This window comes from Phlebotomus papatasi, chromosome 3 (genome assembly GCF_024763615.1).
Source record: "Phlebotomus papatasi isolate M1 chromosome 3, Ppap_2.1, whole genome shotgun sequence".
NCBI lineage: Eukaryota > Metazoa > Arthropoda > Insecta > Diptera > Psychodidae > Phlebotomus > Phlebotomus papatasi.
Genome location: NC_077224.1, coordinates 39,339,140 through 39,359,320, shown reverse-complemented (window position 1 = coordinate 39,359,320; position 20,181 = coordinate 39,339,140). Strand labels below are relative to the sequence as shown.

General features: G+C 33.0%; 2 protein-coding genes across 2 annotated transcripts; one reads left to right on the top strand and one right to left on the bottom strand.

Annotated features, from left to right (window-relative positions):
* Positions 1 to 1,184: 1,184 nt before the first annotated feature.
* LOC129805621 (tubulin-specific chaperone C) lies at positions 1,185 to 2,315 on the top strand. The gene has a single exon (XM_055853664.1). The coding sequence runs from the start codon at positions 1,236 to 1,238 to the stop codon at positions 2,262 to 2,264; it is 1,029 nt and encodes a 342-aa protein (XP_055709639.1). The 5' UTR covers positions 1,185 to 1,235; the 3' UTR covers positions 2,265 to 2,315.
* A 2,610-nt stretch (positions 2,316 to 4,925) lies between these two features.
* LOC129805615 (kelch domain-containing protein 3) lies at positions 4,926 to 17,335 on the bottom strand. Its single transcript, XM_055853654.1, has 4 exons — positions 16,070 to 17,335; positions 12,441 to 12,636; positions 12,224 to 12,373; positions 4,926 to 5,246 (listed from the first exon to the last, which is right to left on the bottom strand). The coding sequence occupies exons 1-4, from the start codon at positions 16,800 to 16,802 to the stop codon at positions 5,183 to 5,185; spliced, it is 1,143 nt and encodes a 380-aa protein (XP_055709629.1). The 5' UTR covers positions 16,803 to 17,335; the 3' UTR covers positions 4,926 to 5,182.
* Positions 17,336 to 20,181: the final 2,846 nt, after the last annotated feature.

Sequence of the window (20,181 nt, the reverse complement as noted above, 5' to 3'; positions counted from 1 at the left end):
TTGGCATAAGTCGTAATTGTGTCTAGGGCATAAGGCTTGTACTTCGTGACTTTATTTTTCTTTTTTTCGTATATGAAATCGTGGGGAACAAAATTCCAAATTATCCCATTTTACCATAGATAAAGAAATCTTAAAATAAACTAGAGGAATGTAGCCATAAATCGCACACATATTGAACCTTCAAACGATATGAATTTTCTCATTGTTTGCTCATGAAGTTAATTATTTATCTATCTTATAGCAAAGAAATGTCGAACTAACTCTGCGAATAATGAGAAAATTTACATCGTTTGAAGGTTCACTGTGTGCGAACTACACTACATTCCCCTATACACTCAGTCCCGGCATTATGAATTTCGGGATTATGCACCTGACGGAATTATGCACATACAATTATGCAAGTTTGCCTACAATTGAGAGTCAATTTATGAATTCATTTTTGAAATACGCCAGAATGTATTAATACTATTTTGCGACCCAGGAAATTTGAAAACAATGTGCTTCTTTTTCAGAATAAAACTTTAATTCCTTTTAATAAGGTAAAATTTTTAAATATTCTAACACTGAGAAAAAATGGGGATGCGATTAACTTTTTTTCCTCATAACGTTAACACTTTTTAGGTGTAAAAATATATCAACATTATTTAATGTTAATTTTACACGTTATTAAGGGTAAAATTAACATGGAAAAGGGTAACTTAAACCCGTAATACACCTAAAAATGTTAATATTTACACCGATTTCGGATCAATACTGCAGAATAAAACAAACATTTCCGGAATGTTATTTTAACTTTTTCGGATTTCTCTCAGTGAACCATTTATTGAAGAACTCTTGCCAAAAAGTACTGTTTTTAATGCATTTCTATTAAACAGTTCAATCTTTTGGTTTTGACTACTTTTACTCCGCGGGAAATTCTATCTACGGTCAAAATTATTTCAAAAGAAAACTCCTGCGAGTATGCAAATTTTCTCAATGTGTAAGGAAATTTCGCATTTTTTTTTTTCGGTCTCAAAAATGTGCATAATCCCGGGACTGAGTGTTTTCTTTGATTTTCTCAAAACTTTGGGTAATTTATTTAGAATTTTAACTATAACCTTTAAGGAAATTGCCTGTTTTTGAGGTGATATAGAACTACCGATAGTCATAAGTTCTCCTTTTCTTATTTCGTTAAATAAAATAGGAGAAATTTAGGGTTAGACAAGTAGATTGCATTTTTTTTTCTTCGCTGCATAATGGATGAGAGAGGAAGGGAGAGGATAACGGAAAATCTAAATAGGAGAAATAGGGAACGTGAAAGTAATTTGGCAAATTTGAAAGAATTGAGAAATCAGGAAGCTTCTGAATATGAAGGATTGGAATATTTTGATCAGGTTTTTGGCACAAAAACCCGAGAAATTCAGAAGAATCTGAATAATTTGCAACCTGGTGAGAGGACACAGCTCACGGGGACGTTCAATAAGATTTTCGGGAGTATTCAGGAATTGCAGAAATATTTGTCGACATCTACGATTTTTCTCACTGAGCGAAAAATAAAAACTTGTCAGGGAATTATAAATGACTTACAGGCACAGGCTGAGGAGAAGAAGACCAAATTGATTCCGAAGAAGAAATTTGGGTTTAAGTCATATACGAAGCCAGAGGTGTTGATTGAGAAGGATGGAAGGGGAAAGAATGGGGCAGGGAAGGATGATTTGGATGGACTGAAGAAGCGTCAGGAGTTCCAGTGGACAGTGAGTGGGAGGAAAAATCAGGAGATTTTGCTGGAGAGTGCTGTGACAAATGGGCAGGATGTGACGTTGAGTGATTTGGAAAATTGCTTGGTGAGGATTTTTGGGCATCCGGGATCGGTGCAGCTGTCCAAAATGACAAATTGCGTGATTTTAACTGGTCCTGTGGCGAGATCTGTCTTTGCTGATGATTGCACAAATTGCAAATTTGTCTTTGCATGTCAGCAAATGCGTCTCCATACATCCCAATCCTGTGATATCTACCTCCATGTCACGTGTCGGGGCATCATTGAGGATTGCACGGGGATCCGTATAGCTGCCTATTCGTGGTCCTATCCGGAAATCCATCGGGATTTCCTTCAAGCTGGCCTGGATATTGAACGGAATAATTGGCAGGATATTGCAGACTTCAATTGGCTGTCGCCGGACCGACCATCGCCAAATTGGAAGAAGATGGACGAAAAGGGGCTCATTGAGCACTGGGATGTCTTTCTGGAGCAATTCCGGAGGGAGAATTCAATTAGTCACCAGTAGAATTTTATGCACATTTTGTTGCTGAATAAAAGAACTTTTATTAATTACAAACCTGTTTTTTACTGCTCCTGATGATGCTTCGGATCAGCAAGGAATTAAAACAGGGTGAAATGATAACTTTGGCTCTCTCTAGTATGGATTCGACACTATCGAATCTCATAGAGGCCATTTACATCACCGCATTAGATTGGGATTTGTTTAATTTTTCTCGATATAAACGGCAAATCCAATACGATCCCTCGTATCGAATTGGATTGGAATCAAATTGTCCCAATTATCCCAAACTTTTTCGGATTTCGGAAGCGAAATTCGGAGTTGCATTTGACGTTAAAACTAACCTATCATTTGTGTTGTTTTTGGTAAGGAAGTCGCACAAAATAAAATTTTCAGGACTTTTTTTGGTGTATTGTGCAAGGATATGGGCAACGACATGTTTAAAAGAGATGGCAAAGCAAGGAGACTAGGCTCCTCTTCTAAATTGATCAGAAGAAGGAGGTTGTTGTGACGATAGACTCTAAAAAAAATCGCAACCAAGAAGTTTTTGCAGAGTTCCTTAAACAAGGATATGAACGTAAGTGTTAAGCAAATTGTGTAGTTAAATTTAAGAATCTTAAGCAAAATATCCAACTTAAAAATCGAAAATATTATTTTTAACCTCACAAAAATGGCATCCCGCTAAAAATCCAATTCAATTTCAACAGTACGATGTAAACAGACAAGATTGGATTCGGATTTTGGGACAATCCAATCTCAATCTAATGCGACGAGCGACGATGTAATGGCCTTCAGTATCGTTAGATCCAAATGATGAGATGAAAAGAGTGTCGGCTCTTCTCGCGTCGACTCGTTATTGTGACACTTTGGGACAGTGCATGTGCAACATAACCTCACTCTCATTTGTTCTGTTTTTGCAATCAGAGTTCTTTCAGTGATTTAATTGATTATATATTAAAATACGAACTCAGAAATATTTTTTTCACGGAAAGTGTGATACTAAGGTAACTCAACACAACATTCATATTGCGCGAGAAGGTACAAAAATTTTGGAATCAAAGCCACTTCTAACTAACGAAAACTAACGAATCTGTGATCATGTCCAACAACTCATGAGTTCCTACTGGACAGATTCAACTTAATCACCATACATAAGAAATTTCTCCTATACCTTTCTGGACAGCAGTGCCTCAAACATGACACCGAGCATGTTTAATAAACCTTTCCCGGTCGGTGCAAGGATAATTTTGTGATGGATTGAACACTATCAACATAATATAACTTTTCGCATTCGATTTGGCTTTTCAAACAATTCCATACTTCATGGTTGGCACAGAACGAATAAAATTTCACAAGAACTATTATTTACTACTAAAAAAATTTAATAAATAGGATTTAACTCTTTCGCGTCATTAGGGTCATGCCGCGGGGAAAACAATTTTTTTGTGACCATTTACATTAATTGAAATCTATCGGTTTGTGCACGATATCATAATAGAAGGATGTAAGATTCTTGGCTAATTTTCTCAAGACCTCAGATATTCAGGAAAAGAAAATATTTGAGATCAAAAATCACTAATTTCGAACTTTGTGAAATGACTTCTTTTTCAAAATTTTTTATATTAATTTATTTTTTCGGCAAAAAGTTCTTTAGAAAGACAAAATAGAATATCCAAAGATTGTATATTGCATATTTTGATATAATAAACTACTCTCAATTTTCCAGAAAAGCGCGTAGAATTTTCCGGGTCATATATGACCCTATTGTCGGCAAGGGTAACAGTGTTTTCGTCCCAAACCTATAGCCAAAATGTAGTTGGGACATTGTTTTTCTTTGTGAAATGCAGGTGGGACATCTTGCTCCTGGACATTTCATCTTATATCTGATGAATTATAACATATTTTGCAATATTTTAGAGTATTCTGCAAGCGTCTCAAATTGTGCGATTGTATTGTGTGTGAATAAATATGTAGATAAGTTTATTTTTGCCAAATACCACTCAAAATTTTGTGACAGTGACTGTTCAAGGGATTTCCAGGAAGATTCCTTGAACACCAGGAGTACAGTGTTCATCAAGACAATCCAGTTTGCCATGGTTTTGGCCAAATTAGTAACTTCAAGCAAAAAAAACTCTTAAAAAGCCCGTGATATAGGTTTTGAAAATGGTATGTACACTTCCCTTGAGGACAATAGGGTCATATATGACCCGGGGTTTTTCCGAGTTTTCACGCAATGGAAAATTTTTTTCCTCTCTGAACTATTATATTTGATCATAAAGCATTAGGAAAAATTCAATTTTACATGAATTCATCTTCTCAATAAAAGTGTGACGCGAAAGAGTTAAGGGAATAAAAAAGGTATTTACTTACTAAAAAATGTAAAATGTTCCTTAAATTTCACTTCGAAAGTACAAATCGACAGCTCCAGAGGTGTCGATAAATTAGTGGCGAGAATTATCGATATTAGTGACAAAAATTGCAAGTTATCATCTCGATTGTCCATAATCGACACTCGACAGTAGCGATGGGACAATTAGAGTTATCATTTCACCCGTTTTCTTTTTATTCCAAAAAAGAATCCTTGAGAATTCTATTCCATTTTGCCATGGAGCAATTCCACAGGATGAATTCGATTGATCCTCCGTAGAATTAAATAAACATTTAGAGTTACTGAATGAAACAACTTTTATTAATTACACATCTCCTCAAATTTCGTTATTAAAATAAATTATTACAAAGTGATGTTTCCTAAATTTTACAGTGATATTTACAAGACTTAATAGTTTCTTATTGCGCAACAGAGAAATCCTCCATACAGGATGTTCACAAAAGTAATCATTCGAATTGCAGACTTCCAATTGGATTGGACGAAAAAAAAGCTCTATTTTCGTGGCTATCGTCACTCTTGTCACTTCTCCCACATCTTATCCCGCATTGTTTAGTGGGCGACTAATGATATTTGGTGTGGTCATCGACCGAATTTCCAATCTGAAAGCACAAAAGAGAATCTAATTGAAGGGAGAGAGCTAAATACAGAGAGAACATTATCCAACACCAACAAAATTTGCTCACAGGAATTACAAAATTCTTTCATAAAGTCTCTGGTATATAATCTCTATGGCATCGGGCATAAAATGTGCGTAAAGCGGATTACGGAATTGGGAATCAATACATGAAAAGCATGATTTCATAATCAGATAAATGTTGCCAATAAACAATGTGATATTATCGCTAGCTGAGTATCAAAAAAAAAAGACAATGTTACTAAAGGTTGCAAATGCAAATCAATTTATATGCTGTAACTTTCTCTGATGAAGTTATATTTTCCCCACTAAACTTTATCTTATATTTTTGCGCAAAATATCAAAAGGGCGGATATGTAGGGAAAGTACTCTCCCTTCGAACGTTCATGCCTTCGAATAATGTGAATTTTCTTCGAATAATGTGAGTTTTCCTAAGAGACTTTAACATTTCTATTAAATATTAATTATTATTATTATCAATTATTGATAATTACGTGACAATCTCTTAGGAAAAGTAAAGGAAATTCACCTTATTCGAAGGCATGAGCGTTCGAAAGGAGAGTACTTTCCCCTACACATTTCTACTAAATATAATATTAGTTAGCTTATTATTAATTATTTTTAATTATGCTATTATAATTATGTGTAAGTCTCTTAGGAAAAATTAAGAGAATCACATTATTCGAAGGGAAAGTAAATTCCCCTAATGACGTAAGAATCATATCGAAATTGATAAAACCAGACAAAACTTCACATTTCGATTTGTTGTCTTATTTCACCAAAGTTATTAAATTTATTAATAAAAACCGATAAAAATGGTTGAGAAAGATTTGTCATCAAAAAAAAATCAAGGCTAATACCAAGTACAATTCGATTTAATTAATTTCTTTAAACCCAAAAAAACAACACCACCATTAAAGAAAAATAGTAAAATAATTTATTTGTCAATGAAAAATTTTAATCGTAGAAATAATTGTAAAAATTTTAAATAGGGTAATGTCCAAATTCAAAACCATTTCCAGACGTTTTACCTTTGACAGAAGATTCAACACTTTAAGTTCATATTTTTTCTGAAGAGAATTACATAAATTTGCTCCTTGACTCTTCTAGAATGTTGCTGTTTAGTGAAAATTCATTAGATATAAGTTGAAAACTTCTTAAATACAAGAAAAATACGCGTGCGTAAAATGCTTCTATTGGAAAAAATAATCCAAATGGAGACAAGGGACAGTTTCTAATTGGAGACAAACAGTGTAAGTGAAACTGCGACGGAAGGCTTCCAAAACCTTGTTGAGTTGCTCCTGAGTGCAGGATTTGGTCTTCTCCTTTCCCATCTAAAACAATAAGAAAATCTCTCCAAAAAAAAACATATTTCCGGGGTTTTCTATTGAAGCATTTGCAGACACTTCAGAAAAACCCTTTTTGTTCACAAAATAGGTAATTATTTCATTTGAAAACTTCACGTACCGTTAACAATGAAGATTAGCACTTAATTTAACCAAAATCAGTCAGAAATATGACATAAATGTTAAACAAAACGAATAAACAAGAGTCACCTCATTGTGTTTTTCATTGGAAAAGATGGTCGATCGATGAAAAATTCGATGGTGAAAAGGTACAATTTTAATTTTTCTGAGAAATTAACAAATTAAAATTTGTGAATATGAATGGATTTTCGCTTAATTTGGTGCAAAATTAACTAAATAATGAAACTGAGGTATAGAAAATATATAAATACAGTAATTTAGTACTATATTTATCATAAAAACAATGACGTTTCCATTTGGAGTAGCGAAAAATTTCCATTTGGAGCAGGTTTTGAATTATCTTAATTTACCCTAGGCAATAAATAATCTCATTTTAATCAGCAAAAAACACAATTTTCCCATTTGTTCTTCAATCTTATTCACTATTTCTATGTTATTGGTCAGTAAAACACTCCATTTTAACCAACAAATAAAGTAAAGTAAGAATCACTCTATTGAATTTTGCAAACGTCAGTGAAAAATATTCCATCTTTTCAGACACAGCTGTCGGGAATGTAGAAAAAAATCTAAAGAAAATCGGCAAAATATCTACAGAAATTCATCAGAGTATTGCATCAGGATTCGTCAGAAAATCTGCAAAAAATTCTGACGAATTTTGTCCCAAGCCCAAATAAAATTCGTAGGAATATCTACAGATTTCTCGGCAGATTTTCGGCAGAGGTGTAGATATTTTCTATAGAAATCTTAAAGACATCTGACGAAATTATTTGACGGGAAGTTTTTGCTTGTCTAAATAATTGTCTAATTTAATAAACGTCAAAAATTTCATTCATATTCAAAAAATAATCTCATGACAAGTCTAAAACTTTCTCACGCCATTTTTCTCTATCTTAACGAAAAATGTGTCTTTGAAATATTTTTTCAAAAACTGTTTTTGAAATGAAAAGTCCCCGCTAGTTTAGGTAAGACAGAAAAGGCGAACTGGAGCTGAATTGTGGTATGAGTAAATGTCACCTAGTAGACATAACACGATTTCTGATTTTTTCAATCACTACGCAATCTGGTGATTTTTACTAACCCATTATCAATGCGAAATAACAATGTTCATAATTATTTTTTGTTTACTAACTTTACGTGCGTAATGCCTAGCACACAATAACTTTTGTTTTATACACGTGTTTTTGACATTTCAGTGAGTGAGTGAGATGTAGATCTAGTCATCTCGCTCACTCTCACAGTCAATTTTGAAAACATTTACAAACAAAAGTTATCGTGCGTTGGGCATAATTCTTTGATTTTGTGTGAAAATAAAATATTTTCCAGTTATTTTTTTTAAACAATCTGTTAATTGACTTTAATAAAATATAGGATTGAGTTTATTAAAATGAAAAATTTAAAAAAAGAAGAAGATAATATAGAATACAGCTCTGAAATTTATTGCCACTTTGGATCAAACTTTATCGTATTTTAATTGTACGTAAATCCATGAAACATTTATTATGTGTTTATTATGACTGTGTTTTGATTAAAAATATGAATCATATTACAAGCTTAAATCTCATATTATACAACTAAGAATTATCAGTGGTATTAAGAAACAGAAATATAACTTGGTAGTGTTGAAAAAATGATATGACAGAGTCAAAAAAAATTATCAATTGTTTTGACTCTGTGCAATTTTACTCATAGCTTTTTCAACACATAAAAAAATGATAATAATATTTAATTGTGTAAGAATTTGTCTTAATTCTTCGAATAAAATCCCATTGCTTACAAATGAGGTGCTAATTGCAAGAATTTTCTCCCAATTTTTTAAACACTAAAACCTCTAAAACTGACCTCAATTCCATCGAAAGACACAAATGAGACAACGTCAGAGTGAAATAAATTGTCCCAATTGTCACTAAAAATGCTAAAAATACTCTGCACTAAATTAACATTTTTTTTTCACAATTCTCCACCTCTAAAGAATTAAGTTTGAACTTAAGTTCTAAAAATGGCTTGCAATTATCCAATTTAGAAAACCTTCTGACGCAATGACTTGCCTTTTTTGTATACAAACTGACTCGTTTTTCCTTATAAGACTTTAAAAAGTGCTAAGTGATAATGGTGGAAATTGCTTGAATGAAATTTTATTTCAAAATATTCTTTGAACAATTCTCGTTGAATTTGCACTAAATCCATATCATTTTATTTATTTATCAACAAACAATTCAGTGTTCGAGGAACTGCGGAAAAAACTATCAAATATTCACGATGAGCGCTCAGAAAAAAAGTCCACGTCTATCTCGTAGACAGATTAAATCACTTTCGCTCGTTCTTTTAAATAAATTATTCATTTGATGTTTCATAAATTTAGATACTTTGTTGAATTGCGCAACTAATGCCATAAAAGTTCGGAAATAAATTTACATTTCTCTTTTAAAGTCAAAAAATAATCTCCTGATCTTGGATTCTTTGGAGGCGATCCATAAGTCAGTGATAAAACCAGAGAAAATTAAGGTAGTTGAGATTCTTTTCAGGTACCGTCGTACCGGGTGGCTGAACTTTTTTTCGCTATTTTTCATCTTTACTCTTTAAAAGTACATAGCTAAAACTAAAGGAGGGAGATGAATGAGTAAATTTATTTGCATTCAGTTGTTAATGAATGGATTTTATGCCACTTGTAGAGCGTACGGCCCATTTGACAGTTGTTAACACAGTCGACGGTCAAACCTGCCAATTCTAATCCTTCACTCCTATGACACACCCAACACATCATCCCTAGGCGGGTGCTTAGGTTTGTTATATGGTGCTTTTGTTGTTCTTGACAATTACCACTAGTACTTCAGTGAGTGAGCATCAGTCGACGTGGACTGATCAGTTCTCCAATTTCCCTTTTTAAAATATTATTTAAGTAAGCCCCTTCAAGGCTTACATACTAGTATTGTTTTTACAAAATTGTACAATTAAAAAAAAATCAAGAAAAGTCTTGCATTTGGGATACGGTACGGGTGACTGCATTTTTTAATAAATAATAAGAAAATCAACAATTTCTAATAAACGACAATAAAAGTATTCACATCTAAGGGTAAGATACACGATGAGATCTACAGATTACGTTTTCCGAGGTGGACGCCATGTTTATTTGACGTTTCTGTCCTTCATTTTGAATAACTGTCAAACCCTAAAACTCGTCTGATTGGGCTGAAATTTTAGTATGTTGTACCTGGTGTCAAAACCTTTTCAAAACGTATATATAATTGGTCTAAGTCAAGCAGTTACCTAGATACAGAGGCTCAGTGTTTAAAATTTGGAACTTGAGTATTTAATTTAAAAAAAAAACAAAATCGAAATGGATTATTCTAGCCAGACAAATTTAGAATAGATTTATGCAATTTACTATTCTGAAACCGTTTTAGAACTAGTTAGACATCCACATAACTTTTTTCCGGAGCCGTTTTCTAGCAATACACTCATATTTGCATTTTATTCACTATTATTGAAACTACAAGTATCCTTTTGAGGATCTTTCTGCCCTAATTGGTACACAATATGTCCCTTCCCCATATACTTTGAAATGGTAAACCAGATCGGCGAAGACCATGAATAACTGCTAGAATTAATGAAAGTTTTACGGACAGCAGAGTGCAAAGTCATCCGCAACGTCGATACGTTATGTCTAAATCTAAACGTCAAAGTTCTATCAAAAATGCAATTTTTGGCAAAAATTACTCCCAATAAATAGAAGCTTTTTCTGTAAATAATTGCGACCCGAGATTTAGCAGGATTTAGAACGAAGTTATGAGTGTCATAACCTATTACTACACAGTTTAAGCCCGATCTGAGAATGTCGGATTTTACCCCAAATCACATAATCTGGAATTATAAAAAAATCTCAGTTAATAGAGTAAAAGCAAGCCCTTTCGCCATGTAAGCATTCTTAGACCACTTCAAAAATAAAATTAATTAATTCTATATATTTTTGAATAAGTGTAACCACTCTTAAAAAGAAAAGTTTCTTTAAGTGAACAAAAGGATCTTGTTAAAATTTTGTAAAAAAGATGTTATTTACCAATTTGACAACACTCTGTCTTTTGATATGGAAAAACATCCTTTTGACAAAAATTTCTTGTTTTGACAAAGCTTATTTTTCGGAGTAGTTATCAGATGTCGTATTTGATTAAAGTTCGTTTTAAAAAACAATTGACCAAAAGTATTGAAACATGGATAATGATGGAAAGTGCATATTTTTCAAAGAGATTTACAAAAATTCTCAAATAGTTTCCCAGATACATAGATAGATATTGCCTCTTTCTTCAAAGCACCTTTATACAGCAATTCATTGTAGGGTAAATTAAGCTAATTCAAAACCTGCTCCAAATGGAAATTTTTCGCTACTCCAAATGGAAATGTCACTGTTTTCATGATAAATACAGTACTAAATTACTATATTTATATATTTTATATACCACAGTTTCATTATTAAATAAATAAAATAAATCAAATAAAGCGAAAATCCATTCATATTCACAAATTATAATTTGTTAATTTCTCAGAAAAATTAAAAGTGTACCTTTTCACTATCGAATTTTTCATCGATCGACCATGTTTTTCAATAAAAAATACAATGAGGTGACTGTTGTTTATTCGTTTTGTTTAACATATATGTCATATTTCCGGCTAAATTTAGTTAAATTAAGTGCTAATCCTTTATTGTTAACTGTACGTGAAGTTTTCAAATGAAATAATTACCTATTTCGTGAACAAAAAGGGGTTTTCTGAAGTGTCAGCAAATGCTTCAATAGGAAACCCCGGAAATATAATTTTTTGGAGAGATTTTCTTATTGTTTTAGATGAGAAATGAGAAAAGACCAGGTATAAGAACAAATTCTGCACTCAAGAGCAACTCAAGAAAGTTTTGGAAGCCTTTCGTCGCACTTTCACTTACACTGTTTGTCTCCAATTCGAAACTTTCCCTTGTCTCCATTTGGATTAATTTGTTTCCAATAGAAGCATTTTACACTCGCATATTTTTCTTATATTTAAGAAGTTTTTAACTTATATCTAATGAATTTTTACTAAACAGTAACATTCTAGAAGAGTCAAGGAGCAAATTTATGTAATTCTCTTCAGAAAAAATATGAACTTAATGTGTTGAATTTTCTGTCAAAGTTAAAGCGTCTGGAAATGGCTTTGACTTAAGACATTTACCCTTCTCTGACAAGAATTCCACAATTTACTAATTCACATTAAGTTTAAAATGGCGAAAATGGTTACTCTACCCTAAATTGCTGTAGATATGGATAGATTTCTCATTTATAAAAAAATTGCTTGAAGATTTTAAGCACATAAAAAAAAATGATGAATCACTGAGAAAAACCAGTCTCAGGCAATGAATTTATCCAAATTCTGTGAGCAAAAAAATATGTGCTTGTGTTGGAGAATAAATCAGAAATAATGGCAATGAACTTACTTTATCTCCCTTGGCAGCCATGACTGATCGATTCTGTGCTCCAAGACTGTCATGAGGGCAAGAGTTTTGAGGGTGGGTTCAAAGTCTAGCACGTGGGTATCGTTGAAATCACACAGGTTCGTTCCTGATTGATCAGAATGCTTCGAGGGGCTGTCAAGTAAAGAAAAAATGGGTCATTTTCTGAAGAAGATTTTCTTCAGAGTTTCTTTGACTGTACCTCGTGCCACCGAAGAGGTAAAGCTTTGTCCCAATAACCAGGCACACGTGACGACGTCGAGCACATGGCACTTCTCCTCGACTCTCCAACAGGCGCCAGACGTTCCTCTCCGGATCGAAACTGTACATGTCGTTGAAGTGTTGATCGTGAATGCCGTTGTAGCCGCCAAACACGTAAATGAGGTTCTTGTACACAACTGCAAGTTGAGATTTTGCAGGTGAAATTTGGAATTACCCAGCATTATTCTTAAGGAAAAAATCTCGTATAATTGCCTACGCCTAAAAGGTAAGTCAATAAGTTTTTTTTCTAATCACAAATCGTTATAGCTTCAAGGAAAATCGTAATCTTTCATTGATTTCGTTTCACATAAGATAATGTTTTTTTTATTTCACAAAACAGACGGGACTAGCACATTTTTCGCAATGAAAAAAAATACACGGCAAATCAATTCTTTTTTTTTTTTTTGGATTAAGTACCATAGTAATATCTAATAATAATACGTAATAAGAATAAAAAATAAAAGAAAATATAATAATTACATCAAAAATTTAAAAAAAAATCCTAATAATACACAACGCACAATAAGTTTTATTTTGAAAACTTGTTTTTGAAACTCCCTATAAAAATGAGCTAGATGGCTAGATCTTTCATATCAGTCACACAGAATAATAACAGAATAGTAATAATAATAACATTATATTATAATAATAATAATAACAGAACAGAATAATAATGGTAATAAGTGACTACTTGAGTAGGTCAAGCGCTGTTCTTTAATATTATGAGAAAGATTTCTAAGCATTTAATTAATCTTTAAATCTGATATTAAAACTAATTCATATTCTTCAATAAAAAACCCTTAATTTGAAAATGTAAATGTCACAATAAAGCGGCCTTCAGACTAGAAGTTTAGCTCAGTTTCAGAAGATCTCAAAATCCTAATTATCAACCCATCTGATTGGTTTTTCGGAACGTCATAGATCATTTGTTCTCAATAATCCAATCCTAAGTCAAAATTATGTTCATTTTGATGTTAAGCCACATGGCTAAGCCTTAAGGGGGAGGCCTCAATTACAAGGTCAAAAGGCTTCTATATTTTTTATTGTTTAAATCGATAGATAAACTACCTTAATATGCCATGAAAATTTCAAAAGCCATTTCGAAATATTTCCGAAGATAAAAGCAAAGCGAACAGCCTAAATTTTGAAAAGCGTTTTTTTCCACTTCACATTTTAAGAATTTTTGTCGAACTGGCGGGAAAGATTAAGAAAAAACTTATGGATTTTTTTTGTTTTTGCTGTTTTGTCTCATATTATCAATTATTCCTCCGGTTCTAGTGTACAGAACTTAATAAATGGACATCCGTTGGAAAGGTAAGAGGTTGTTCTTCAACTTGAAAATGATGTGATATTTAAAAAAAAAATCCTTGGGGTCAGAAAAACAAAATCTAACTAAAATTTCTCAAAACTGGCCTAAGAAAGCATCTTTTGAAAAATCATATAAACTAAACTAAACTAAATATTAACGTACTCTCTTCGGCAGGGGATACTGGGGCAAAAAGTCACAAATTGAAAATTTGAAAATTCAATATCTTACAAGATAAAAGAAATAGCGGCTTAAATTTTTTTCCATAGATGGCATCCGTAGACCTTCTTCAAAGTCGTAAGTTTCTTAGAATTCGAACAAGGATTTCAGAAAATAAAAAATATTGAAATTTTTTGCCCTATTTTTGAAATATTTTCCTTGCAGTCAATTATTACTTACTTATTTTCCAAAATTGATGCACTGGTAAATATTCCCTAAATGATTTGGACTCTTTGAATACGAAACCACTGTCTATTTTAGAATTTTACAAAGATTCTTTTCTCCAGAAATACTTTTATTAAAAATAACCACTTGGGGTAAAAAGTAACAAAAGGTATGGAGCAAAAAGTAATGAAAACCGAAGCAATTTCTGATGTATCACGGCGAGAAGAAACGTTATTTCCATGTTTCGCCGCTTTTTGTTTGCATTGGTCAAACGATTAGCAGTCTCTTGTGAGTTTTTTCTAAAATAGATTGAAAAGCACTTTTCTCGTTCAGATACAGAAATCTGTTGTTTAAAAAGGTGTAGAAGAATAAATTTTCTATCAAAAAATATCACCTAGCTATTTTTTTTAATGATTCGGTGTATTTTGTGCTTCTATGACCGATAGGGACAAAAATAGCCCAAAAAATTTAATTAATTTTTCTGACAATACCAATGAATAATATTTTTCGCTTTAATGAAAAATATTACGTATGAGTATTGTAGTTTTAATTGCCAAAAGGCTTTTGCTTAAAACAAAATTGGAAGTATAAAAAATAAATAAAATCAATTATGAATTTGAGAATTTAAAAATTCGCCATTTTTGAGCTTTAATATTTAGGGTAAATGTGCTAAATTTCGGCATAGTTGCTTAAAAGCGCCACAGTCTTAGGTTATAATAAATGTAATATATTATAATACAAATTGATTTTTTTTGTTACAATAGACTCTCACTCAATCGGCTCTTTTTCAATCGGGCGACAAAAATTTTGTTGACAAATTTCACGTTTAATTTTATGAAGCTAATTCACTCAAATTCGCTATAGTTCTTCCTATTTTATCGTGATTCTTTATAATTGAGCGCTTTTTTGTGGAATTTACAAAGGCTTTGACGCTCAATTCTATCGCTAAACCGGATGACATTTTGCCCCATATTCTCGATTGAGAGAGAGTCTACTGTACTTCTTTTTAAGGAGTGTTGCTTGGAACATTGTAGACAATTTATCGTCTTTATTGTCTTTAAAATCAGTCTTAATGCATTTTAACATAAATCAATATGTAGACATAGCTTTTGTGGCCTATTTCAGCCACCCTGGTTCTCATAGTTGCGTGTCCTTCCGGAATTCGTAGAATGGACATTATTTGCTATTATTTTGCATTGTTTATTCTCTAGAGTTTGCAAAACTAATAATTCATGGAATTTTGTGAAACAAAAGAGGTGGTCGAAATTGCAAGCTGGCCGAAATTTGGTACACTTACCCTACTACTAGCAAATAGCTAGAGACTTGCAAAAAAATATTCTAGATTCCTTCAACCTTCTACTTTACAATTACGTACAGACATAGGAAAAAAATAACTTTAGGTAGTCAGGAAAAATTATTTTCTTTATTTTCTTTCGGTATTCCAATCGTCCTTAAAGGGTTAAAAATAGGTTAAAATCTCAATATCAAAGGTGCCCCACTTGCTCCTACAGATGGCAAGATTTTAATATTCGATACTATCCTATTTTCTTATATTTAGTTAGTTAGTTAGCCCATAAGTTCTTAGTTCTAGTGGTTCTAGTTTACACTGAGTAGGTGATCAGAAATACGTTCTTGCATTTTTGCAAAAATGTAGAAAAACTTTTTTGAGTTTTACCGGTTTTACCTCAAAAAGATCTTCTTGGACAATATAACAATTATAATTTCAAAAGAAATCGCTCAGTTTTTTTTAATAAAGATGACGAAATAAATTGTTCTAGAGTTCTATCAATATTCTAGGATCATTAGATTTTTATCAAAAATCAAAGAAAATCGGTCTTTAGACAGTTGAAATTGAAAATATATGAGAAAGTGTAACTTACAGGTGGAGTGGCTTCTGCGGCCAAGTGGGACGGTTCCTGTGGTTCGTGGCATGTGCCAGGTCATGGTCTTGAGGTCGAGGTACACAATGTCCGAGTTGTAGATTTCATCCTGAGAGTGATAAGGACTGTGTCTGTCTCCCCTTCCCCCAAAAATGTACATCCGATCGTGCACAGCCACAGCCGAATGGAAGTCCCTGTACGAAGGAGGTTCTCCGAATGTCTGAACATACCGCCACGTCATCGACTCGAGATCCAGGCAGTGGACATCATGTGAGAACTGCTCCATGGCTTCCTCGAAACCCCCAAATATGTACATTTTGTGTCCAACGACGCAGGCTGTGTGTCCATCGCGAGCACCTGGAACACTTCCAACCACCTCCGGAGCTGACCACTTGAGGGTTCGGGTGTCGAAACAGTAGAGGATATCGCAGACCATTTCGTCATTGCGTCCTCCCCAGACGTACACAAGATGCTTGTAAGCAACGGCTGTGTGTCCGTAGCGCTGGAAGGGAACCCATGGATACTTGAGGGGATGTCCATAGTCCTCTTTGCGAATGGGCACCAGAGACCAGCGCATATTGAGGCTGTTGAGAACGTGGACGTCCATCACGAGGTAGGAACGATAGTCCTCTCCAGCACAGTAGCCCCCAAAGGAATAAATGTAGTTCCCAACACTCACGGCCGCGTGATTAACACGCCTAGGGCCTCCCTCGAGATGCACTGTCCAGTACATTTTTAACTATATGCTTCTCAAGAGAACTTCAACTGAAAGACACTTGAATTCTTTTGAGTGTTTCTTGTGCACAAATTGTGCCTACAATGTATCAGATATTCAGACAAACAGATAAAATGTCCCTCTGCACAATCCACACCATGATTCACGAGCACTTTGCCAATCCACTGGCCTCGAAAATTTTTGATGCAATCCCGCAGAGCGACGAGTAATTTGTTGAGGAAAAAAAATCCAGGCAAAGAGATCAATTTGCAGGCCACCGCAGTGATATTTACATAATAGAAAAATACACTTTTGACAATGAATTCACTTAGCAGTCTGATCCCTCCTCCTGACCAGACTCACCATCATCTGCCCACTTACACTAGCACTAGTTTTTTTCTCTTCACTTCGCACGAGACACGCGTCTTGTTCAACCATTCACTGGGCGATTGTCTGATAATTTGGGTGATTTTAGCGAGTGGGGACGAGAAAAAGTGTGTTTTACACAATTTACGCACAAAAAAAGTGAAATGACAGTACACGCAAGTGCTAGAATAAGAGAAAGACTGCTTTTATAGCACTTTGATTTATTTTATTACGCGTAATTTATTCTATTTTCTATAGAACGTTTTTTTTTATTACAGTAGAGTTCCTCAAATTTTTACATTTTAGGGGTATGGATGACATTTCTCAAATTTAACCCTTTAAGGACGATTGGAACACCGGTGTCCCATAAAGAAAATAATTTTTCCTGACTACCTAAAGCTATTTTTTTCTTATGTCTGTACATAATTGTAAAGTACAGTAGACTCTCGCAAATTCGGCTCTTTTAAGATCGGGCTACTTTTTAATTCGGGCAGCGGTTACATTTGAAAAAAGTTTGTTGTCATTTTTCAAGTTTGGTTATGATTATCAAATGAATCAAATATGCTCAAATTTGGCATGGTTTGTCTTAGTTTTGATGTGATTTTGCATTATTGGGCGATTTTCATGTAATTTACGTTATATATGAGTGTGTAAACTCAATATCTATGCACATGAATAAAAAATCGGTGCATTTCAAAAAATTTGTCGCCCGAATTTCTGTCTAATTCGGCTGACATTTCGGTCCAATATGCCCGAATTTGAGAGAGTCTACTGTAGAAAGTTGAAGGTGTCTACAATATTTTTTGCAAGTTTCTAGCTATTTGCTATGTAGTAAATATTTAAGCTCAAAAATAGCGATTTTTAATATTCTCAAATTTATAGGGGGAAGTGGGGCTACTTTGAGCTGTGGGGCTACATTGTTATACGATTTTTTCGCATATTTCTAATGGAAACTGAGTTTTGACTTGATATAATTTGGATAGACAAAATAATTGTGGATCTATATAAAATAATTGTAAGGAACAGCCTCATTGGGAAATAGGCGAAAAAGTCGTATAATCTAGCCCCACCTCCCCCTAATTGATTTTATTTATTTTTTATACTTCTAATATTTTTTAAGCAAAACCCTTTGGGCAATAAAAACTATAATACTCATACGTAATATTTTTCATTAAAACGAAAAATATTATTCAATGGTATTGTCAGAAAAATCACTTAAATTTTTGGCCTATTTTTGTCCCTATCGTTCATCGAAGCACAAAATACAACGAATCAGGCTCTGTTGGACTTTCCAAGGTTAGATGTAAGACTTATCATTGATTATGTTTCCCAATTTAATTTTTATTGTTGATTTTCAGTCCGTAAAAAGTGTCTCGTCGTTAAAGGGTCAAACAATATTTTCAAAAAACGTAACGAAATTCATGTAAAATGCACTTTTCCTAAATTAAGAAAGGTAACTTTAGAGAATATATCAATGTGATTTACAATCGAGTTCCTCAAATTTGAACGACGGTTGCATTCAAAATGTAAAATATAAGGTTATGTAAAAGAAATTTTGCATGGAGTCTGAATTATAACTATTTTTCTCTGGCGTTTCCTCAATATTGTCGTATTATATTAAATTCCTCAGCAAACTCCATCTATTTAACAACAAATTCAATTGATAAAAGTATCTAAAGTTATTTTCCTTAATTTTGGAAAAGTGAGATTTATACGAATTCCGTTACATTTTTGAAAATATTGTTCAAATTTGAGGAGTGAGAAATGTCATCTCTACTCTCTACCCCCAAAATGTTCAAATTTGAGGAACTCTACTGTATTGTTAAAGAAATGGAATTTGTTAAGGATGTTAATATAGGGTAGAGTCAGCCCTTTTGGCCATGTAAGAACTTTTGGCCACCTAAAGTAAAATCACATTGTAAGGCAATTATGAGTTTATTTAGAACTGGAAAATGGGTCTTATTTCGTGGCCTCTAATCTAACGAATCAGAAAACCATATGTGATTTTCTATTGACTTGATTAATTCTAAGTTATTGAAAGAAATTCTCAACAAGGTAATCAATAAAAAACATGGGATTCTTAAGAAACTTGTTAATGTTAAGAGAAATTGTTTTGCATTATTTCATATTTTTGATGAAAATATTTGATGTTATTCAATGAAAGTCCATTTCTTGATTAACTAAATTTTATTGTGATATCATCCTAAAGTTCTATTGGAAACAAGTGGCCAAAAGTGCTCACAAAGTGGCCAAAAGTACTGAAACATGCATAGTTGCATAAAATGCATTTTTCACTAAAATATTCAAAAAAAAATTTGGGAATTTTCTTGGATTTTTAGGAAGAAACGGCTTTAATGTATCTTTGTACAAAATTTCATTTTATTTAAATAAAGATTATAAAAATTACAAACACATGAAACCTTAAAGTGGCCAAAAGTACTTACTTCACCCTAATACAAAAATATTGAGGAAACATCAGAGAAAAATGGTAGTAATTACTCTACGCAAATCATCCTTCACGTAACTTCAAATTTAACACTTTGAATACAACCGTCGTTCATATTTGAGAAGTTTAAATTTGAGGAACTCGATTGCATTTTCCAATTTCATGCAACTCTTTGGCTCACGGTAAAATAGCCTCATTGTTTTTTTTAATGAAATCTTTTTACTTAATGATATTATGAAAATACACTCTATCTTGGTTTATTTATTTCAAAAAAATTATTGTCATTTAAATTGCCAGCCTCAAATAATGTGACTTCTGTACTCAGTGATTCTAATTTCAATATCGATGCACTTCTTTAATTGTTTCGACAAGAAATATTGAAAATAAATTATTTTTTGCGAACAACGTTCTTTTCCACTTGTTCTTCAGATCGTCACACTTTTTTCGTGGAAAATTGCGCTCATCTGTCATCTTCAAGGCCATTATTGGATGTTTTTGTGGTGAAGAAACACTTTACCAGTAAGAGTGTTATTAAATTCAACAATTTTAGAAGTCTTTCCTTGTGAATATACAGCACATCGTGTA

Bases quoted from the DNA above. Each gene is read 5' to 3' on its own strand.
- LOC129805621 (XM_055853664.1), top strand. From the start codon at position 1,236: ATGGATGAGAGAGGAAGGGAGAGGATAACGGAAAATCTAAATAGGAGA.
- LOC129805615 (XM_055853654.1), bottom strand. From the start codon at position 16,802: ATGTACTGGACAGTGCATCTCGAGGGAGGCCCTAGGCGTGTTAATCAC. The intron at 12,637-16,069 runs GTAAGTTACACT...CTCAACTTGCAG, and splicing joins CCGCAGAAGCCACTCCACCT to TTGTGTACAAGAACCTCATT. The intron at 5,247-12,223 runs GTAAGTTCATTG...TTGTGCTTTCAG, and splicing joins TGGCTGCCAAGGGAGATAAA to ATTGGAAATTCGGTCGATGA.